Source organism: Bos grunniens, chromosome 21, assembly GCF_055505025.1.
Source record: "Bos grunniens cultivar Pamir isolate PY7600 chromosome 21, Bosgru_T2T1.0, whole genome shotgun sequence".
Classification (NCBI taxonomy): Eukaryota; Metazoa; Chordata; class Mammalia; order Artiodactyla; family Bovidae; genus Bos; species Bos grunniens.
Genome location: NC_141185.1, coordinates 40,552,414 through 40,576,167, shown reverse-complemented (window position 1 = coordinate 40,576,167; position 23,754 = coordinate 40,552,414). Strand labels below are relative to the sequence as shown.

At 46.9% G+C, this 23,754-nt stretch overlaps 2 protein-coding genes across 5 annotated transcripts in view; one reads left to right on the top strand and one right to left on the bottom strand.

The window, feature by feature from the left end:
- Positions 1–23,754, bottom strand: part of LOC147349474 (uncharacterized) — a 72,305-nt gene that overhangs the window by 41,665 nt on the left and 6,886 nt on the right. Inside the window, exons 3-4 of the mRNA XM_086364988.1 lie at positions 14,698–14,774; positions 3,239–5,055 (exon numbers count right to left, since the gene is read on the bottom strand). Of these exons, the coding sequence (XP_086221114.1) occupies positions 3,985–5,055; positions 14,698–14,774 (1,148 nt within the window). The 3' untranslated portion in view covers positions 3,239–3,984. The remainder of the gene's footprint in view (positions 1–3,238; positions 5,056–14,697; positions 14,775–23,754) is intronic.
- OTUD7A (OTU deubiquitinase 7A) overlaps positions 4,373–23,754 on the top strand; it is a 389,075-nt gene continuing 369,693 nt past the window's right edge. For 2 of the 4 annotated variants that reach the window (XM_086364069.1, XM_086364070.1), the window contains exon 1: positions 4,373–4,512. The gene's annotated coding sequence lies outside the window, so the exon portion shown is untranslated. Of the gene's footprint in view, positions 4,632–23,754 lie in introns of all 4 variants that reach the window. The other 2 variants (XM_086364072.1, XM_086364073.1) reach the window with 2 other exon arrangements.

Here is a 23,754-nt window from a genome sequence, read left to right as displayed (position 1 = left end):
ATTCTCCAGGCAAGAACACTAGAGTGGGTTGCCATTTCCTTCTCCAATGCATGAAAGTGAAAAGTGAAGGTGAAGTCAGTCAGTGGTTTTCTACTCTTAGCGACCCCATGGACTGCAGCCTACCAGGCTCCTCCTACCAGATTTTCCAGGCAAGAGTACTGGAGTGGGTTGCCATTGCCTTCTCCAGAATTAAAAGACAGATGTTGCCAAAATGGATAATAAAACAAGATACCACTCTATTTTGTCTATAAGAAGCCCACATTAAACCATAATCTGTTTGGTTAAAGGTTAAGGTGTGAAGAAAGATACCATGCCAGCCCTAATCAAAAAATAGAGTAGCTAAATTAATTTCAGACAAAACAGACTTGAAGTGACAGTATTAGGTAAAGGTGAGGGGAACTGTACAATCACAAAGAGACCCATTCTCCAAGAAGACACAATAATTCTACATGTGCTTGTATCTAACAACAAAGCATCAAAATATGTGAAGCAAAAACTGATAAACCTGCTAAATGAAATGGACTAACATACTACTACAATTAGAGATTTCAAAAGTTCTCTTTCAAAAATTGATAGCTCAAATAGGTAGAAAATCAATAGGGACATTGTTGGCCTGAACAACATCAATCAATCACCTTTATCTAAGTGACATTTACAAATACTCTATCCAAGGACAGCATAATATACATTCTCATTGTGGGCCATAAAACACACCTTATCAAATTACAGAAAAGTAGAAATCATACATAGTATGCTCTTAGACCACAATTGAATTAACCTAGAAATCAGAAACAGAAAAGTAGCTGAAAATCTCTATAATTATTTGGAAACTAAATAATACATTTCTAAAAACATTTGCCTCAGAGAGGAATTCTCAAGTTTAATTAAAATGTATTGAATTAAACAAAACTGGAAATACAATTTATCACAATTTGTTGTATACAGAAAACCTGTGTCTAGAGAAAAACTTACAGCATTAAATGGAAAACAGGAAAGAAAAAACTCAACAAGCTCTATATTAGCATGCATGCTAAGTCACTTTAGTTGTGTTTGACATTTTGTGACCCTATGGGCTTCTCTGGTGGCTCAGATGGCAAAGAATCCACCTGCATTGCGGGACACCTGGGTTCGATCTCTGGATTGGGAAGATCCCCTGGAGGAGGGCATGGCAACCCACTCCAGTATTTTTGCCTGGAGAATCCCTATGGACAGAGGAGTCTGGCGGGCTACAGTCCATGGAGTCTCAAAGAAGTCAGAAACAACTGAGTTACTAAGCACATCATGTGGACCTTAGCCTGCCAGGATCCTCTGTCCATAGGATTCTCCAGGCAAGTATACTGGAATGGATTGCCATGCCCTTCTCCAGGAGATCTTTCCCATCCAGGGATCGAACCTTCGTCTCTTAGTCTCCTGCATTGGCAGGCCGGTTCTTTACCACTTGCACCACCAAATTACTTCTATCCAGTATATGCAAAGAACTCTTAAAACTCAACAATAAGAAAAATAATTTAAAAATTGGCAAAAGATATGAACAAACGTGTCACCAAAGAAGATAAACCAGTAGCAAATAAGCAAGTGAAACAATGCCACACATTATTTTTCATTAGGGAACTTAATATTAAAGCAACAATTAAATTTCTTCACACCTATGAGAATGCCTAATATACAGTAAATATCAAGTGTTGGCAAGGATGCAGGTAAGTGGGACTCTCATATATTGCTGGTGGTTATAGAAATGGTATAAATACTCTGGAAAACTGTTTTTAGTGTTTCTATAATGATAAGCAAGTTTACCAAAAGACCTAGCATTAGTACTCCAAGGTATTTACCCAACTAATTTGAGAACTTGTCCATGAAAAACTCTGCATGCAACTCTTTGTATCAATAGAACACCTATTTACAGTCACTCCAAACTGAAAACCTTCAGTGGATGAATAAACCAAAAAACATACAAATGCAGAAGGTGACTGTAGCCATAAAATTAAGACACTTGCTCCTTAGAAGAAAAGCTATGACAAACCTAGACAGCATTTTAAAAAGCAGAGACATCACTTTGCTGACAAAAGTCTGTATAGTCAAAGCTATGTTTTTTTTTTCAGTAGTCATGTATGGAAGTGAGACTTGGTCCATAAAGAAGGCTGAGCGCCAAAGAATTGATGCTTTAGAATTGTGGTGCTGGAAAATGCTCTAGAGTCCCTTGGACAGCAAGGAGATCTACCAGTCAATCCTAAAGGAAATCAACCCTGAATATTCTTTGGAAGGACTGATGCTGAAGCTGACGCTCCAATACTTTGGCCACGTGATGTGAAGAGTTGACTCATTGGAAAAGACCCTGATGCTGAGAAAGGTTGAAAGCAAAAGAAAAAGGAGGCAACAGAGGATGAGATGGTTAGATAGCATCACTGACTCAATGGACATGAATTTGAGCAATCTCAAGGAGATAGTGGAGGACAGAGGAGTCTGGCGTGCTGTGCTACAGTCTGTGGGGTCACAAAGAGTCAGACACAACTTAGCAATTGAACAACAATACCCAATAATAAAAAGAACTATTGATAAACGTGGGTGAATCTCAAAGCCATGATGATGAATGAATAAAGTCAGTTATAAAATGCTGCACGTTGCATAATTCTCTGTGTATAACATTCTTGAAAAGACACGCTACAGCAATGGAGACAATGCAGAACATATCAGTGGTTGCCGTATGTCTGAACATATTAGGGTTTGGAAAGGGTGTGGCTATAAAACAGCAACAAGTGGGAGTTCTTGGGGTTATGTATCTTAATTGTGATGGTGGTTACAGTAATCCAAACTTACAGGGCTGTATATCCAAAAGATCCATTCTACTGTATTTAATAAGTCAAATAAACTACTAAAATGATATATATTTAGTAATTCACATATATACATATATGGTGTATATATAACTCCCCGGTATAGGTACACCTCCCTGGTGTAGGAAATGGCAACCCACTCCAGTACTCTTGCCTCTGAAATTCTATGGGCAGAGGAACCTGATGGGCTACAGTCCATGGAGTCTGCTGAGACTAAGCATATACATAACGTTTAAAAAGCAAGCAAGAAATCCTAAACCAAGAGCGAAAGGATTGTTAAGAAATGCATGAGAACAGTACTTCTTGTCCCTCAGTCGATCAGTTGAGTCTGATTCTGCGACCCCATGGACTGCTGCATGCCAGGTTTCCCTGTCCTTCACTATCTCCTGGAGTTTGCTCAAACTCACCTCCATTGAGTCGGTGATGCTATCCAAACATCTCATCCTCTGTCAGCCCCTTCTCCTCCTGCCTTCAATCTTTCCCAGCATCAGGGTCTTTTCCAGTGAGTCAGCTCTTAGCATCAGGTGGCCGAAGTATTGAAGCTTCAGTTTCAGCCTCAGTCCTTCCAAGGCATATTCAGGATTCCTTTGGGATTGACTGGTTTGATCTTGCAGTCCAAAGGACTCTAAAGTTTTCTCCAACACCACGGTTCCAAAGCATCAATTCTTTGGCCTTCTTTATGGTCCAACTCTCACATCTTGAACGCGAATACTGGAAAAACCAGGACTTTTGTAGGCAAAGTAATGTCTCCAGTACTAGTAACCTTTAACATATGGTATTATTTGGAAGAACCGGGCATAGCTACATTGAGAGGGTGATACGAAAGTGGGCAGTAAGCTGTGGGCCCGCCTTGGCATCAGAGAAAGGAACAGTTCCAAGTCGTGGTGTGAAAATACTTTTAAGAGGAAGGTAAGAAATACTTTTAAGAGGAAGGTAAGAAAGGGAGAAAAGTCAGAATATCGGTTTAAAAGGCTAAGGGAGCAACTTCAGATGAGATGTGATGCACCGGCCCCAAAGCAGGGCTTGGCGGAAGAGCCGAGACAGGATGGATGGGAGAAAGTTTGAGATCCTGAAAAAGAAAGTGTGAGCAGAAAGCAAGAAAAGATAAAGGTGGGCGCAAACAGTGTGAGGCAGGCAGACGGGCAAAGGCAGGTTATTTCAGCAGTGTCTTTTGCAGTTTCTGAGGCAGGTACCAAGGGGCACCTGGAAGAGCGAGCGCAGGCGCCTGGGAAGGTGGGCGTCTGAACGCCCGCGAGGGGTGTCCGGTGTTCTCCCCAGAGACCAGGTCTAGCCGCGGGTGGCGGCTGCGAGCACGCGCTCTCGGAGCCGGCCGGCGGGGCGGGGGCGGGGCGGAGATGGGGCGCGCGCACGTCCACGCGGGGCGAAGGAGAGGCGCGGCAGAGGCCGGTGACGTCAGGGGGCGCGCGCGGCCGCGGGCGGAGCGGAGAGGCGGGCACAGCGCGCGGCCGCGGGCGGAGCGGAGGGGCGCGAGGGGCGGAGCAGAGCGCGGGAGGAGGCGGGGGAGGAGAGGCCCCCGGACAGCGAGCGGCAGCTGGGGAGGGGGCCGCGGAGCCGGAGCGCGAGAAACAGCTGATCCGGTTTTCCTTAAAGCCAGAGAAAATGGAAGTCGGGTAGCAGCTACTGCGGCGCTGCGGGCTGACTGAGCGGAGCGGCGCGGCAGGTGAGACGGCGCTGGCCGCGGTGCTGCCGGCGGCGGTGGGGCCGGGGCCGCGGGCCCGGCAGGTGCGCTATCCGTCCCAGTGCTGCGTTGGGTGCCTCCGCAGCTTCGTGACGGAGCAGGTGGGCGCAGAGGCCGGGCGGCCCCGGGTCTGGGGCGCGGGGGTCGCGGGCACAGCGCGGGGCTCGCCGGCGCGTCTGCATTGCGGGCTCGGCTCTGGACCCCGCGGGCGCCTCGGCCACCGGCGCTAGCCCGACGCGGCGCGCGTCTCCGGGCAGGGTGCGGCGCTCCCGCTGGGTCGCGGACGGTGTCTCCTTCGGGCCCCGGAGCCGTCTGCACTGGAACGTGATGACGGGCTCGGGGACACCGGCTCCTCGGTCCGTTGGGCGCACTGGGGTCCCGGGGCGCCGGAGGACTCCCAGGCACGGCCCGGCAGCATCGCGTGAGGCCGCCGGCCGGGTGACCGGGCCGTGGCTGCGTGGGCCACCGCGGCCCCGTGCGCCGCTCGCTCGTTCCTCTGGGTCTGGCTGGACAGTGGGCGAGCGGCTAATGCAATTTGGCTGTGAACCTGGAGGCCTTCCCTGGCATCTTTTCACTGGAGGGGGTAAAATCGCATTTGCTGTGCTTTAAGTGCTCCTTTAAATTCGGGAGATGTCAGTGATGTCATCATTAACAAAAACTTTCCTTCATTGGACACAACCGCCCAAGTGCACCCTCCTCCAGTGAAGCTATTGCAGCCCTTTGAGAGTCTTTGCTACAAAATAGATTTGTCTTTGCTCTGTGAACTCACCAACCTTACACAGGTGAAAACGGTTTTTGTTTTTATTTCTTGGCTTGAGAATGAGTAGATTCAAGAGAGGCTGAAGGGAAACTTGTTAGATCCTCACAGATCCGGGAATCACTCCATCCATATCACAAGCATCCAGGGGAAAGTCACGCATGACACTTCAGTGGCTATTACCCGGCTTTATCTTTATAACTGAAAGTGAGCTATAAGATGAGAAAAATTAAAAGACATTGTATTTGAGGTGGCAGATGATGTGTTCAGAAAAGGTAGACAGTGTGGCCTATATCTTCACAGGCCCTGATTGCTTCAGGAAAATCTGCTGGTCTTCTAGCTCTCCATCACCACCTCCTCCAGGACTCCCCACCATGATGGGCCTGGGAGCAGTCTGCTCTGGAGAAAGGGGTGACAGCTTCTCTGGGGCCCTCCCTGCCTTTCCTGTAGCAGCTGTGTGGCCCACCAGCCTCCAGGGCTAGTTTAACACCTGAAGAGAGTTGAGAGAGTGCAGAGGCTGGGACTTAACCTGCATGGCACACAAAGTTCTGGGGAAATTTCTCCCCATAAATGGGAGCAGAGTGCCAGCATTATAGTGTGTGTAAGTGTTCCATTAGTATGGACTGTGATGGGAACAGAAGTAAGCAAGTTCCCAAGACAGTCTGCACTTCTACTGAAGCCTAGCATATTGAAAGGATATTCAGTGAGGGACAAAAGTATTGACATTTGTGTATTTAATAATTAATGACTTCCTAATTGGTGCAAAGAAGCATACCTTAAATTATTAGTGTGATCATATTGGGTCTGTAAAGAATTTAATACCACAGGCCATGCAAAAGTTTGAGTCCGGTCAGGAGGGTAAGCTTTCAAAAACCTTGGATTGGTGGGAAGAAAACCGGAAGTAGAGCATCACCTTAGGCTTGGCATTCAGGGTGGCAGTGGATGGAAACCATTGCATTACAGAGTCTTGCCTCATGTGGGTCTCAGCCTGGGTCCTGTGTGAGGCCCCTAGCCCTGGGAAAGGCTAGCTTTCCCCTTTTCTGCGGGAAAGCTGAATTGTCTGTTCTCCCCTGTGGAGAAGGAGAGTGGCATGTCCGTCTGAAGCAGCCACGTGTGCATGGCCTGTCACAGCCTAAAGGTGCCAGATTTATTCACAGTGGCAAGGCTGCCTGAGACAGGAAGCCTTATAGCAGAACTGACTTTAAATATACATCTTTTCAGCAACTTTGCCCCCGCTGCATACGGTTATTTTAGAAATCGACCTTCTAAGTCATTGCTGAGATTTTTTTCTATAATTGAAGTAGCCTCAAATGTGTGAAAATTGGCTTTTAAGTCTCTGAGCTATGAACTCTTTAGAAATTGAGTTTGTGAAACCACTCTGGCCACATATCCTTTTTTTTTCCCCACCTGTAGACCTGTGAAAGTATTCATTGTAATTTTTTTTTTTTTTAATTTAACTCACTGTAGTACTTTTGATAATACAAAGCAAGTGTTTTCACTAAATGTTGAGATATTAGCCACTGGTTTCCTAAAACATTTCAAAATCCCTCACTTTAAAGCCTTTTCATGCCCCTTTCATACTTAGAGTATCACATCCGATTCTAAAAAGCCAAGATTGCCTTGGCTTTTCTTCTTGTTTCCTTTGGATGTTAAGGTCATTTAATTCTTGTCTTAGGCCCAAAAGATAAAGGCTGAGTCAGCTCCCGAGGGGCCAGCAGGGGGCGTGCTAAATGCATCTTGGCAGGCCTTTACCTGAGCCACCTTGAAAAGTATGGAGGATCCCCAAACTAGGGGTGCATACCTGTGAGCCCCACATCTCTGTGTGCCTATCGCCCAAGGGATGGACACTGAAGGAAGGATATGCTTTAAATAGCCAGAGGTTGCGGCTTCTAGAATGGGTCTCCCTCCATGGGGCAGCTTTAATGGCTCCATGTCTTTGGAGAGTGATGGTTGGTCCCAGTCAGAAGATTCAGTGCCTCCTCAGACAGCAGAAGGGAGAGTGTTGGCTTGGAGAGGAGCGACTTGGCCTCACAGAAATCCCTGCCTATATCTTGGTCCTGGAGAGGGCATGATGGTGCCAACCAGGACAGCCAGTGGATGTGTCTCCCATCCCCCAACAATATTTTCTCTTGGGTTTGACAACTATTGACTTAAACCCCAGGACTCTGTGTCAGTAGCACCTCTCAGGGGGTTTATTTGCTGGCCTTGCCAACATTATTGGCTCAGGGTTTCTCAGATAAAGAAAAGCAAATGTTTAATCCCTGTATGTGTTTTTACCTGAAGAAAATGAAAACGGGAGAAAAGAAGCAACTGTGCTTTTCACTTTAGTGTGCTTAATCTGATTTTAAGTGTGTGCCATGTTATTCATCAGAAAGTTCCTGGTGGGTCTGGAGAGCTGAGCTCCTGCCGGGAGGGTCATCTTGCCAAGCTGGGAGGGTTGTGTCTCAAAGCTTGGATGATCATCAGTGTTTCTAGTTATATGGTGACTTCCTCAAGTTCCTTGTAGAGCCCAGATGCTGAAGGGAGAGATAATACCTTGAAGGGAATAGATCTTTTACTGGACACCTATCCAAATGCTATGACTGGATAATTCTTTATACTTCTTATTCTGTCAAAATGCTTGTAGAATTGAACTGTTGATTTTAGAGAGGTAAAAGGAAAAAGTTTTCCAGCTTTGTGCTTCTCTTGGAGCATTTTAAATGGCTATAGGGGAAGTGCCACTCAATTAAAGACAGGTGGCACCTGATCCTTTTGGAAGCTGTCCATCCCTGAGGATGACCACAGGATATCCTACGCAAGAGGGAATCCTGAGATCCACAGGCTTTTAAAAGGAATCAAAACATGCTGGTTCCTTTTTATGGTATATCTAATTTGAAAATATTTTACCCTTGGAAACTTGGAAGCAGAGTTTCATTTGCCCTTGATAGACTGCTGCATCCCCCGAGCAGTCTGTGTGTCCGACCAAGAAGAAGATGACTTTAACACAGATGTGACAGAGCCAGTCAGGGAGAAGCTGCCCTCTCGTTTTGGGGATGAAGCTCCTTGCCATTCATAGTAACAGAATGAGTACATGAGTTGAAAACAAGTCATTAAAATTCTGAAAATGAGAGGTTGATGCTGCCATTTTTACCTACCCATGTTTTGGAGGTGTGTTTAGCTGGCTGGTTTACACATGGTATTTCTTTTGGAGCTGGGGGCGTGTGGGCTGTGGTCAAGGCAGGGATTAGGAGAGAGTAGACCTTACTTTTCCTTCTGCATTAGCCACAACCCACCACCCTGAATGAGGCATGGCCCTGTCATGCTCTGCTGCTGCTGTTGCTGCTGCTGCTAAGTCGCTTCAGTCGTGTCCGACTCTGTGTGATCCCACAGACAGCAGCCCACCAGGCTCCCCTGTCCCTGGGATTCTCCAGGCAAGAATACTGGAGTGGGTTGCCATTTCCTTCTCCAATGCATGAAAGTGAAAAGTGAAAGTGAAGTCGCTCAGTCGTGCCCGATTCTTAGCAACCCCATGGACTGCAGCCTATGAGGCTCCTCCGTCCATGGGATTTTCCAGGCAAGAGTACTGGAGTGGGGTGCCATTGCCTTCTCCGTGTCATGCTTTAGGCCACTCGTGAGAAAAGGAGAAAGTTAACCTCCATGTCTCCAAGGCCTTATCTAGTGAAGCTGCAGGATTCCACAAACCCCTAGTGCTTGCTATTAGATTTCTTCTGTCCACCATCTGACATTCTTAGAAGTCAAATGTACATTCATGCCAATGCAAGTTCTAAATACATGTCTCTTGCAGTTAGGGATAAAATAAACTCATTTTCTGGGTTTGAAGGATCTCACCTTTCTCCTTGCAAGGAAATATTTGTTTGAGCTTAGTTTATCCTTCCATAGTTTTCCTTATAAATGTGATGGATATTTGATGTCTGAGTGAATATGCATGCATAAAATGCAGTATAACTTTTACAAAATACAAAGGCATACCTCTGAAATTCTTTTTCTTTTCTGCTCAGTGTTTCATTCAATTGTTTTATTAAATCAGCAGTTTCTCACGATGCTAGGGATGGGTGTGAATGGACCACTCACCCTCCTTGAGATTCAGTCTCTCAGTTGCTGAGATGAGTGTAGGAGCAGATGTCCTGGTGTTGCCCCTGCCAACTTGAGCCTTGCTACTGCTGTGAAGGCCCCCCACTTCTGCTGCCCCTGAGGCTGACACACCCATGGTTTACTCAGATCATCTCTCTGGTTCCATATTAGAAGTTGCCTATGATGTGGGGCTCCTCAGATATTAGAGTATGCTCAGGGCTGGCCTGGCAGGACTGTGGAAGAGACCCCACGATGGACCACATCCTGGGATGTGATGTGCCTCCTTCCAAGAAGGCCACCCTAACCCCCAAGACTGAGTCAGTATCCTTTTATCTTGGGGGTCCAAAGACCATGGTTCCAATCCATTTCCCCACACTTCTTGTAATGATGATTTGAAGCTTTGGGAATATGTATATTATCAAAATATGAGGCAACATATTTGCATGTGTAATTTTTCATGCATTAAAAGGAATTGTCCAGCATCCAATATATATATTGTTCACTTTTTCTTTTTATTTATTAATTGAAATATATTAATTTACAATGTTAATTACTGCTGTACAGCAAAGTGATTCAATTATATATATATACACACACATATACTTATGTATATACACATTCTTTTTTATATTCTTTTTCCATTATGGTTTATCATAGGATATTTAATATATCTGCTATTACAATAGGACCTTATTGTTTATCCAGTCTAAATATAATGGTTTGCATCTGTTAACTTCTGCCTCCCAACTCATTCATCACCCGACCCCCTTCTGCTTGGCAACCATTAGTCTGTTCTCTATTTCTGTGATTCTATTTCTGTTTCATAGATAGGTTCATTTGTATCATATCTTAGATTCCATGTATAAGTGATATCATATGGTATTTGTCTTTGTCTTTCTGACTTACTTTACTTAGTATGATAATCTCTAGTTGCACGCTTTTTCTTCTTAAAATGGAGTATGTTTTGCCAGTCTTTTAAATAATATCATGCTATCTCTTGAAAAGAATCATCCCTGAGTAGATAAGAAGATGGACGAGTTGCTTGCTGACTTGGACAATGTGACAGGCTGTGTGACCTTGGGCACAGTCCCAGGTGGCCCCCCAAGAGGAGAATCTCTTCTCTGGTTTTGTGTAGGTTTGGGGGGAGAATCAGATGAGAGAGTGTGCAGTGAGTCCTTCAATTCTAAAGAGATCATTCCAGTAAAAGGACGTAGGAAGCAGTGTGCCCATCTCATTTACCACGAGCCCATTGCTCTCCCTTGCCAGTGTTGTCTGTTGATGGATTTACAGCTTACACTTGTAACTCAAGGCCTAGCTTCAGTGAACTTGCTTTTAACTTTTTTTGCAGAGGAAGCAGGAGGCATGGGTAATAAGAATGGAGGACCTTCTTTGGCTTAGTGATTCTTATTGTTTATCTGGAATGGTCAGCCAGTTCTGTTAAAATAGGCTAAAGGAAGTTCCTCCAAGTCAGGTAGACTACAGACCCCCTGAGAGTTGGGCTGCATCTCCTACCTCTAGCAGGCCCCTCGGTCTCATCAGATGGGTTGTTACAGAACACACTTTCTTACTCTTGGAGTTGATGGAAGAATTAGTCTTTTACATGGACAACTCGTGGGTGGAAAGAGAAGAAGGAGAAAAGCATTCCAGAGATGGGGTCCTGCTAGTCCCAGGGACAGGGAAGCCTGGTGGGCTGCCATCTATGGGGTCACACAAAGTCGGACACAACTGAAGCGACTTAGCAACAGCAGCAGCAGTCCCATGTCTGTGAAGGGCAGTGACCGTGGCCTGAGGCCCCACCAGCATGGGTGGTCTTGGCATTTACCCTTGGGGGAAGTGTGTGGCTAAGCTCTGTGTCTACACTGCTCTCCTCACCCTGAAAGAGCCCCTTGGCAGGGCCGGCTGCTGTTCTTGGAGCACGTCTCTGGCCTCTGAGACCAAGGGGCATCCTCTCATCATTGGTGTTGAATGTGGTGCAGGGCAAAGAAGTCTCTGTGGCTTCTGAGGGACAACACAGGCCCCTGTGGGAGGAAGTGGCTTTTTTGCAAGCCCTGTCACTTGCTGCTGCTGCTACTGCTGCTAAGTCGCTTTAGTGGTGTCCGACTCTGTGCGACCCCATGGACAGCAGCCCACCGGGCTCCCCCATCCCTGGGATTCTCCAGGCAAGAACACTGGAGTGGGGTGCCATTGCCTTCTCCGTGTCACTTGCTAGGTCACGTGAAAGCTCCATGGCTGTTTCGCTTGGCACTGTAGCTGCATAATTATTGGTAGGCGAATTGAAAGGCCACACTGGATCTCTGGGAGCCTGTGGCCTGGACTTGTAGGAATGGGTTGCACTTCATGTCCACGTCTCTTGATTATTTCGTTTGTAAAGTCTGTCTGGTCTGAGGTGCCGACTGTGAACTAGGCCCTCAGGGTCCCCTGGTTCAAAGTGGCCGGCAGACTCTGGCTTGTCAGGCCTGGCATGTGTGGGCAACCTCCTTCTCCCCTGGGTCATCTGCCCACACTGCCCATGACTGACAGCATTTCCTAAGGTTTCTTCCACCCAACTCCACTTATCCCATGAATAGTCTGGAGAGCCTTGTGTTCAGAAAGACTTTGTCACATAGGGTACGTAAGGCTTCTGGGTTTTGGGAGGGGTGATACAGGCAAGAAATTCCACTGCTTCAAGTTAGAGGTTTGTTAGAAGACTCTGTGCTGCTGCATTTAAATTAGGAGATACTGTGGAGGTTGCAAACACCACAGTAAAGCAAAACACATGAAGTCTTTTGGTTCCCAGTGCATATAAAAGTTACATTTACACCACCGTCCTATCATCTATTAAGTGTACAATAGCATTATGTCTAAATATATCTCTCTATATGTACACCCCTTAGTTTAAAAATACTCTATGGCTAAAAAAATGCAAGCTACCATTTGACAATACAGGGTTGCCATAAACCTTTAGTTTGTTAAAAACAAAAATGCAGTATCTATGAAGTGCAGTCAAGCGAAGCCCTGAAAGGAGGTCTGCCTGTAAGTAGGCTGTGGGGTGACTGGAGGACCAGGTGGGAAACGTGGCCATGGAGGAGAGTCTGTGTGTGGGCCCTGCAGGTCAAGGCGGGGCCTGCTGGGGAGACTCCCAGCCTCTGCACCAGGCCCCCACCTTGGGCATCTCTCTAGTCCTCTGTTTCACAGGTGAGGTGGAGACAGGTAGCTGTTTGACCTCTGATACCTTATTCAAGTCCATATTCTGTGCCCAGTAATCCCCTTCTTCTCTCCTAGTGCTGACTAATCAGGGGAAAGAAAGGCCCACTCACTGCTGCGAGAGAACAGCTAGGGAAAATTAGGCGTCTTTTGAGAATGTTTGTATCCGTTTCTCTTGCTGAGGAGAATACAGAGCATTTGAAGAAGGATTTATAGTTAGAAATGGGCTGTGTGGTCAGCATCCCTCCTTCTGACTGTGAGGCTCCAAGGAGAAGGCTGTGCCCCAGCCTGTTCAGAACAGGCTCTCCATGCGTGTTTATGAAATGCATTCACTAGTCCTATGGGAATTAAACTTAGAAATTTAATTATTCTTTCTAGAATTGTTTAGCTCCCATGAGTTCAAAAGTGTTAGGGTTGAGAATGAGGCTCATGTCAAATTTGACACATTTTCCAACTTGAGCCCCCCAGTTTGGCAGTGAGCAAAGAAAAAACAAACAGCAAGTTATTTACCGACTCACCATGCTGTGGCACACTGCAGAGTGCCATTCTCTGGGGAGGTATAGTTCTGTCTTTTCCATATATGTGTCACAGACACTGTATGCGGTCTCAGGGAATATTAGGTACATCTATTTGATAAGGAAAATAACTGCATTCCTGATTTCTTTTAAAATTGGAATATAATTGCCTTACAATATTGTGTTAGTTTGCACTCCAGATTTTGAAAAATCCTCCTCCCCACCTCCTTTTACCTGTCTGGGGTGCGGAGGGCCTTAAAGCAGCAGTCCGCATCATCCATGTGGCTCAGCCTGGGGAGTGGGTGGGACCCCAAACTTAGTACTTCCTCTGGGACTCCCTCCACATACTGACAAATGTTCTGCCCTCTCTGGCCCCCTGAGCAGCACTGCCCTCTTGCTCCTTGCCATACCTCTCTCCTAGGCTTGTCTCCCTGCTCTGGAGAGCCTCCAGGGGGCTGCTGGTGCCCCCAAACCTCGGCCCTGAGCAAGATTCCTTACTACCCACCTCCCTTTTATTTCAGTTTGCCAAGAGGATAAGATCTACCCAACTTCCCGTAACAGAACTATGACACCATAATGGACAAGTCTGTCCCCATGATATTGAGTGGGAAAATGATGCTTTCTGGATAAAGTATGCTAGGATTTTTTTTTTCTTTTAAGTAATTGATAAGACTTCTCTGTCACTATCCTCTCTTGGTGTTCTCTTGCCTGCAAAAGTTGTCTAGAAAGGAACCACTGTACTCATGATGATAAAGTGGAGGTTCATGATTCAACACTGTAGCCTTAGTGTGAAACAGCCCTTAATGAGGCTGGAAGGTTGATGGTCCCTCCCCTCCCTTCCCACACCCTGAGTGAGGCCAGGTGTGGGGCCCTAAGGATGGGCATTGCTGAGAACAGGCTTGTGATCAAGTAGTAACCCCTGCAGTAAGATGATGCCCAGGGCACTAGAAAGTCTAGTGTTTGAGAGTATGTCTGGTGGCTCAGACGGTAAAGAAGCCACCTGCAATGCTGGAGACCTGGGTTCAATCCCTGGGTCGGGAAGATCCCCTGGAGAAGGGAACAGCTATCCACTCCAGTATTCTGGCCTGTAGAATTCCATGGACAAAGGAGCTTGGCAGGCTACAATCCATGGGGTCACAAAGAATTGGACATGACTGAGCTACTTTGACTTCCCTTTCACTTGGAGCAATCTGGAGACCAGACCCCTCCCCCCCCCCCAGCCCCCAAATGTACATTCTTCCCTTAAACTAACCCTAACAGAGAGGAGGAGAAGCAGAGACATTTTCCAATCAGGAGAGGGTATTGGCTATCCACTCCCCGTCGTGATGAAACAACCTGTCTAAATGCATAGAGCTGCCAAGCCTGCAGCAGGGAGGGTTGGGTTCCTTGTGTTCCTCCCACCAGTTCCTTGTGTTGCCCAAGAGATGGGCAGTGACGTTTTGTCCTGGGTTCCTGGTGGCATCTGTGGACCAGTGGGCAAAGGCATGAGAAAGCACCTTCGACATAGACATCTGGATGTGCCAACAGCAGACTTCCTCTAAGGGTCCTGGGTGCTGGCCTGGGCTGAGCATGCGTGACACAAGGAAAAACAGGGCACTGCGTGATCACTGGGCAGCTGTCAGGCTGGAGGGGAGGTCATACCTGAGGCATCCTGTCAGCGGAGCTCAGCCAGGCGGGAGCCATGCTTCCTCCATGGTAGACGGGTGGGGTGGGGGCCTCTGGGGCCCAAGCACATTTTCAAGAGAGGCAGAGCTCTTCACAAGTCCAGGTTGGGTTTCTTCATCTAGACATGAGAGTGTACTTTATAAATTGTTTAAGACTGTGGCTCATACAGTAAAGAATCTGCCTGCAATACAGGAGATCTAAGTTCAGTCCCTGGGTTGGGAAGGTCCCTTGGATAAGGGAATGGCAACTCACTTCTTGACTGGAAAGTTCCATGGACAGAAGAGCCTGGTGGGCTACAGTCCATGGTGTTAAAAAGAGTCGGACACAACTGAGCGACTAACACTTAATGCACTTACACAAATGTAAGAAACTGTTTTGAGGGTTTTTTTTTTTTTTTTTAACATTGTTATTATTGTTACTTTTCAGAAGCAGAAATAAAAACCTGAAATGTAGAAATAGCCTAAGTCATTTGGAGACACATAAAATTTTGCGTGAAGGTGTTAGGTGGCTCCTAGTGATTCACAGAGGAGAATGGCCCCCAGGCATCTGCTGCAGACCCAGCAGGCTAGAGCTAGACCCAAGGCTGCACGCAGGCAGAGCTCAGCTGCGGTCAGGCTGTGGGACTTTTCTGTGGGACCCAGCAGGCATGAGGCTGCATGCCCATTCCCTGGTGCTGTGCCACATCCTCCCCAGGAGTTGTGTTTGCCCCAGTTCCCTGCATGTTTCTGAGTACTTGACTCTGGCTAGCCGGTGAGTGTCTGCTGGATGGACCCCCATGCTCAGGGCACTGAGTGGAGTGGATCCAGATCAGATCCCTGCTTGGACCACCCTATGGTTCTATACTTGCTCTGTCCAGCCACTCCCATGGGGTCCTCTGTCCCCAACATACTCTGCTTTTCAGAGAGTCCACAGAGGAGGTTGTGGGTACCCAAGTGACTGCAGAGGTTGTGGGTACCCAAGTGACACTCAGAGCCTCTGAGTGTCCAGGCCAGTGGGGGTGGGACACTGCCATCCCTGGGTCCCCTGTGGGCAGGGATGTAGGAGAGGCTGTGCTTTGGGGTCAGGCACACTGGGTTCCATTTCCATGGTGCTGTCTCCTACTGTGAATCCCTGGCTGGCACAGGTTGTCTCCTAGCCTCCGCATCCTGGCAGGTGACAGCAGACCCAGGGGTATCCGTCAGCTCTCTGCAGCTTCTCTCCAAGCTCCTCTCTATTCAGGATGGAGTCCTAGGCATTTGTTCCTTTCCAGCAGAGTTGGGAAGAGACCTATCCCATCGCTGGGGGCCCTGGTGACCTTGGGGAGGGGTCTCATTACTCTGAGTTCCCATTTCCACATCTGGAAAAAGGGGATGCCCAGGTACCTTGCTGGGTTTTTGTGAGGACCACAGAGGCTGGTGGACAGGTGCTTGTGTCAAGATCAGAGAGAGATCACCCCGGAAACAGAAGGGAGAAGCGACCCTCTGGGAGCCCCAGAGTGAGTCCCACAAGTACCATCTTCCTGAGCTGGTGGAATGCTCCAGGACACAGAACAACCTGGAGTAGGACAGGGCGGTCTAGACCCTTTGGACCTTCATAGGAATTCACTTTGCATTTTCCTTTTCAGGCAACAAACTGGAGGATCCTTCAAACCTTTGTCCAGTGTGCATCATCGACATTCGTTTTTCAATGGATTATTAATAATTTAGTTGACATCCGGGGAAACCTATTTTACTGCACTTGACTCTTGGTGTTTTTAGCATAAACCATTTGTTTTGGAGAAACTGTTTGTAAAACGCATCCATACAAAATACTGAAATCTAGAAAACAAAACTAATACAGATCTTGCCACATCCTGTCCCCAGCCCTACAGAAAGGTGGGAGAACAAGTATTACTCCATGGAAATAGAAAGCATACTAGTTTTTACCCTTTCTCCTTTGCTCATTCAATTTGGTTAAAAAATGAGAAGGCCAGTATTTACACAGGCTAACAGAATTCAAACAAAACAAGAGTATGTAGTAAAATGTGAGTCACTTTCTTATGCCAGGCCCAATCCCTCTCTCAACAGGCACTGTTAATTGCTCCTGTGTATCTTTCTGAAAAAATTCTGTGGATGCTCAAGTATGTATATTTTTTTTCATATTTAAACACATGGGAGCATACAGTGTCCATTTTCCTCTGGTTTCCCTTTTTCTCACTTAATCATGTTGGAGATTATTACATTTTTAGTCTTTTGGTCTATATAAAATGTACTCATCTAAATTTAATTTAATAATGACAGATTTGCTGAATTTAAGCTCAGTGTCTTCTATCTTGGAGTTCCCAGCATGTCCCTTCCTGGGCTGGTGGGCCAGCCTGTAGTAAGTGCATAGTCCCAGAGTACGCAGCGGCCGGCCCATCACAGGGCTTCTCCCTTCTGTTTCCGGGGTGATCTCTCTCTGATCTTGACACCAGCACCTGTCCACCAGCCTCTGTGGTCCTCACAACAACCCAGCGAGGTACCTGGGCTGGCCCTTGAGCAGGAAGGAGTGCCCCTCTATCCACGCCCTGCCATGTGGGTTAGGCAGGTACTCAGAAAGAAGAATTAATTAGGGAGAAGCTGTAGTTTCCATTCAGCCCCTGTAAAGTTAGGGGGAAACTCTGAAATGTGTTTACCAGCTGCCATGAGTGGTATCAGCTTAGTTCTGCTCTGAAAGCTGACTGAAGTGTGTGCCCCGCTTCTCTCCTCACCCTCCCATGCCTCCTGTCTCGTTACTTATGTTTCCATTCCGTCCACGGTCTAGACACATACTGTTTGCCCTCTCATGGGTAACCTCAGCTTCCAGTTACCTGGTCTTTGTGCTGTGTTTAGATGGATTCCAGGATCACACAGTACTGGTCCTTTATTAGTAATTCTAGAGGAATTGTCAGGGCCTTTCTTTCAATTCCTCTTTCAGTTGGAGTTCATTGTAGAGTTTGTGGATTGTGATCCCCACTCTCTTCTTAAATGGCTCATGACCCTCAGTGGAGAATTTTTGCGAGCTCCAAAATATCTCCTGCATGAGTATAAAACTCTCGCGTCCCACCTTCCCTTTAAAACTTCATAGAAATATTTCCGTCGTTTAGCACTGAGGATTATTGTTCAGATATTTGAGCTCAGCCTGTCTTCTGCCTGGATGTTCATATCATTCTTTTGATTCATTAACTTCTCCAGGCTATTTCTGTATGTTCATCTTTCTGTATCACTTTTTTTAAAAACTGCGCACAGTATATCCCATCATCTGACAGAGACAAGTCACTGTTTCTTCTGTGTCTTATATATGTCATCTCTTTGAGAAACTCAGTATTTCACATACTTTGCCATTTCATTTGCTTGTGTCTTTGGTTGGTTGGTTGTGTTTATTCTATTTTTTAATGGCTTCTAATGTGCTCATCATTCCTACCCCATTTATTTTCTTTTTCTCCATTTCTTTCCCAAGCTCTTGTCTTTCTGTTGGTTAATAATTTCTTCTTTGATTTTTAAAAATCTTTTTAGGAGAGTACAGTCGGCAGGATAAAGGCCCCTCAAAGATATCAATATCCCAATCTCCAGAATCTGTGAATATATTGGGAGAATTGGAATTGGAAAAGTAAAATTGAATATGGAGTTAAGGTTGCTACTGTCTGACTTCAAAGTAGTGGGATTATCCTGGGTTATCTTAAGTGGGCCCAGTGTAGTCAGAGGGTACGTGAAAGGGGAAGATGGAGGACCAGAGAGGTGTCAGCACAAGAAAGACCAGTCCTGATGTTGTTGGCCACAGGAGGCCATGATCCAATGCATGTATGTGGCCTCCAGACTGGATACAGCAAGGAAAATGGGGCTTCCTACAGTGGCTGGAGTCATGACCCCCCAATGACGTTCATGTCCCAACCTCCAGAAGCTGGGAATATGTTCAGTTATTTGGAAAAGGAGACTTTGCAGATGTAATTAAATTAAGAATCTTGAGTTGGGGAGATTGGCCTGATTTTTCCAGGTGGGCCTGAGTAACCCCAAAAGAGCCAGGAGGAGCAAAGTCAGAGCAGACCTGAAGATGCACTCAGAGGTCAGGGACACAGTTTCTGGAAGGCGAACACCAGCCAAGGAATGGGAGCAGCCCCTGGACACTGTGCAAGGTAGGGTACCTTCTCCCCTGGAGCCTCCAGAAGGAACACTGTCCTGCAATACCTTGGCTTTAGCCCAGCAAGACCCATTTCAGACACCTGATCTCTAGAACTGTAGGAGGATATGTTGCTCTGTTTTAAGTCACCAGATTTGTAGATTTGTTGTGATTTGTTTCAGCAGTAACAGGAAACTCACAGAGACTGTAGGGGAGTATGTTACTAAAAAAGTTCTTTACCTCTTTCCTTAGGAGGCTTTCCTCTGGGCCTACAGGTGCTTACCCGCCACCTCCACCCCATTTCTAAGCCTGATTCCCAAGTTGGTTACTTTGTGACTTTAGTCAGTGCATTTTTGAAGAATGGGGTAGGGTTGCACTTCATTTCAAGTTTATAGTCTGGAATGCAAGAGTACACTCTTCAAGTTGTATTTCTTTTACCCAGTTAGGAGCTGTGTTCCCCAGTTCCTCATGAATAAATTGGGTGTTGCTCCTGGCAGGCCTCAGTGTCATGTGTTTGCTACCTGCCTCTGCCTCTATACGAGGCCAAATCCACAGGCCATGGTCTACTCAGTGGTTCTGCGCACATGTCCACACGATCCTTTGCAAGCTGCCGTGGCACGGTCTTTATCTCCCCAGGGGTCAGGAGTGGGGCACTGGCTTGCTGTGTCTCTTCCTGATGCCATTGGTCTGGTCCACCCAGGGATTTGTGTACTCTGCTCGTGTCTGTTTTCTTGATTTGTCAAAAGTGGAATATATTTCTCTTTCTAATTCTCTGTCTCCCTTTTCATTGTTTTGAGGGCTTTCAGAGAAAGTGTGGAGGAGTAAACCATTCACTGGAAACTGCTTTCTGGTGGGTGCAGGTGTAGATGCTGAGGGATTTTACTCACCATCTTTGGGGAGCTCCTTGTGCTTTGAGAGAGAGAAATGGGTCACCGTTTCTCTTGGGGTCTGGACACTGTTGAGCATTTGTGGCTTTGGGATTCCTTTTCCAAGAAGATTTTTTGTTTTACTCCAGAATGCTTTTTGTGTAAAAGCCCTTCCATTAGATTAGACAAGCTATTGTATAAAAGATTTGACCTCCCATGCTAGCAGCCTGGGAGAAGGTGGCAGATACGTGCCACACCGGACCTCTGGCCCAAGGCTTCCCTACCTCTGAGGCCAGATCCTGCCCCTGCCATGCCCCAGCAGCCTTGAACTCACTTCCTGTGTCTCCGAAATCTGTGTGGCTTTTTGTATGTTAATCAATAAGGCCTGAATGAACACTTGCTGCTTTAATCACTAATGAATATTAAATTAATGCTGTAATCCCTAAGCAGTAGGATAGCCTCCAGTGATTGCTGTGTGTTTTTCTGACACTATCTGGTTTAAATCTCACAGCCATCCTGTGAGGCAGGTGTCATGGTTCAGCCTCATTTGGCCGTTAAGCCAGGTTGGAGTGCCTGGAGATGCCATTTGTCTGTCTTACGAAACGCAGGCTGCCTTCACAAAGGCTGGACCTGGTCCTTGACACCCAGGAAGTGTGTGCTTACTTTGCTGGGTTGAGTTGAAGCTTATGAACTTCTTTCGTTCTTTTCCAAACTCTTTGTGTGTGCAGATCTGTTGGCCCCAGATATGTTCGGAACAGCTTCCTTGTAGTGATCTAAGATTCATTAGTTTTAAATGTTGAATTTTAGATAGTTATATGTTAGCAACCTTCAGTTGTGCAGTGTTTCTCTCTCATTCAAAACCCAGGGCGACTTAGAGGTAGGAAGCCCTAAATTCTGAGGAATGAGAATTCATGAGGATTTTGCTCCAGCCAGACCTACTTTGGGCTGTCCTGTGCACACACAGCCCCTCTAGTGTGGCATCCCTGGGGTGACAGACTAGTTTTCCAGCCAGTCAGTGTACAAGGAGGGGAGTGCCCCCACTGTCTCTCCTCAGTTACTGGGAGAGAAATCCACTGTGCAGTAAAGATGATAAACTGATAAGTAAAAAGATAGTAAACTAGAATCTCTAAATTTTTTTTTTTTGCCTGCCTTTCATTTTGTAGGGTCCATAGGGTTGTAGTCATGGGGATGAGTGACTGGTGGGCCACGGCCTCAGAGAGGCTTGCTGGGTCAAGCCTTGCACCCCTCTAGACAGATGGTCAGCAACACCCGAGAATCAGGTGAAATGATCACTGTGCTGTTGCCAATGTGGTGGAAGGACAGAATGTACCTAGTTTTTGAGAAAGACCACGTCCTTGGGTTCCCTGTACAACCAGAGTGTGCGACTCAGAGAACGTAGCCTTGTAGCCTTCCTGAAGCTTCTTTGGACACCTGGGATGTTGAGAGAATGAACTTCCTCCTGCCCGCTCCTCTGGGCCTCCCCCGGGCATGATTCATGCTGGGATCAGTTCTGTGACATCAGCTTTTAGCTCTTCAAAGATTGCCTGTTACCACTTCCCTCTCTTCCTTCCTCTCCCAGTTTGTCATTTATTAGTCTGTGGTCTTCCCACGTGGCACAGTGCTAATGAATCCACCTGCCAGTGCCAGAGATGCGGGAGACAAGGATCTGCATTGGGAAGGTCCCCTGGAGTAGGAAATGGCAACCCACTCCAGTATTCTTGCCTGGGAAATTCCACGGACGGAGGAGCATGGCAGGCTACATGCAGGTCATAAAAAAGTCAGACATGGCTGAGCAACTGAGCATGCATGTTTGTTCTGGTATCCTGATTTTCCAGCAATTCTCTTGTGGTATGCCTTCATTTAGCCCCTGCAGTGCATTCTGGACACTTTGCTCGGTGTTGCCTTCCACCTGGCTCATCTGCCCTCTACCCGATCCACATCAAATCTACTGTAAAGAACAGTCACTTGGTTTTAAGTTTCTGTGACTGTGTTATTCATTTCCATAAATTTTCTTAATTTCCCATATTCTTGTCTTTTTAAGAGGTATCATATTATTTACTTAGGGTTTTGATCACTTTAAGAAGTACTTGCATCTGTCAATTAAAACTGTATGTTATGGTCTCTGAGTAATGATTTGTTATCTGAACTTCTTGATGGTGGTGAGCTGGGAGTTTTTGTCTGGTGTTACTGTTTGCTGGGCCTGCTGGCCCTGTTCTTGGGGAATCACTTCTACTTGTGTCTCCTCACTTGATTATAGCTCTGTCGTTGCTTGGTGCCAGGGTGGGTGCATCTGGCCAGTGAGATCGTATTTGCTTCTGTTAGATCCACGGGGGGCTGTGAGCCCAGGGTCACCTTGCGTGTCAGCTCCCTGGGTTGGTGGTTTTGGAAACGGTGGCTGTCTGAGGTGAGCACCCGCTGAGACTTTGCCCTTCCGCTCTTTGTCATGCAGCCTGCGGGGAAGGCTGTGGCAGTGCTATGTCTGTGGCAAGGATGCAGTCAGTGGGAGGTCAGGACTGGACTGGCCACAAGACACAGATCCTGTGCGCCTGTTGAAAGGGTGGCTGACTCTGAAGTTGGGACCAACTTGGGGAGTAGAGCTACTAACCGACAGGGCGGTGGTGAGTATGTATGTCTGTGTGCCAAGGCCTGGGAATGCCTTGATGAGTGGTTTCCTGACAGTGCCCTGTGGTGGTAGGAGGCTCTGTTGGCTGTAAAGAGACAAAGGACTGGCAGGCCCTTCCCAGCTAAGCATACTGCAATTTCCAGAGGCTTGCTTGGTTCTTTTTATCATATCAACAAGTTTAAATGCAAAGCAATGGATGTAGAAGAGCACAAGATACCCCAGGAATGAGTGCCAAGTCGGTGCAGGGAAGGGAGGAGGGCAGTCCGTACACTCTCTGCTGGAATATTCTTGAGCCTGTTACGTAGTTGTCTGAGGTTTCAGCTGTAGAAAACTTGAAGAAAAGAAGAGCACAAAGCATTTTAGAGTATTGGCTATAGCTAGGGAACCACTACTTGAAAGTTCAAGCTTAGGCACTCCCTCTAAGCGGACTGGTCCAGCCCGCCCCCTCGCCCCGGACACACCACGGTTCATGGATCTCTTGCCACATCTTGGCTGCTGGCTCCCCCGCCCTTCCCTGGATGCAGAGCCCTTCCAGCACCAACCCCTGTGTCTCCCATGACACCTTTATGATTTCCCCACTCATGGCACCTGGGAGCCCTGCTCTGCGTCCCAGGGTGTGTGCTCTCCCAGGAGCACGAAGGCTGGGCTGCAATTCTTTGTGTTGGTGCACCTCACCCATGGGATACCTTCTTATGGCGACCAGGCCATGACATTGGAAAAGCTCTTTAGATTTCCAAAAGAAGGGAACACTTAACTGTGTTGCAAGTCCTTGTACCCTTAGTGCCCTGTGCCCCCTGTAGAGCCTTGCAATACCCACCTGCCCTCTGAATCTGTGCACACACAGTACATACAGATTTGGTGGCCTGAGGTAACTTTGTTGCTTCCCAGGAGTGTAGTACTCATACCACATCACTGTGGCCTGGGTCTTCACAAAGAGCCGCCTTCTTCTGGTTGTAAAGGGTGGGACCATGGTTAGTTGTACTCAGTGGAGCAGAGCTCCTGTCGTGCTCTGACGTGTTCCCATGCCCTTCATTCATTTCCATTGTCTGCTCTGTGGTGTGCTAGTGTGCACTGCTGTCCTGCTCTGGACACTGTTCTCCTGCGCGTAGGGAACCAGGCAGCATTGTCTCAGGAGTAAAAGGCTTCAATCACCTCTGCAGCCGGCCCTCTGTGTCCATGGGTCCTGCATGCATGTGTTCAATCCACCACAATCAATGATGTTCTAAGAACTATTCCATAAAGTTCCAGAAAGCAAAACTTGAATTAACTGTACTTTGACAGGTATTTACATAGCATTTACATTGTAATAAGCATTATAAGTAATCAAAGGGTGATTTAAAGTGTAAGGAAGGATATACAGTGAGGTATACGCAAATTTGATACCATTTTACATGAGGGACTTGAGCATCTGTGGATCTTGGTGTCCTCAGGGGTCCTGGAACCAACCTCCCA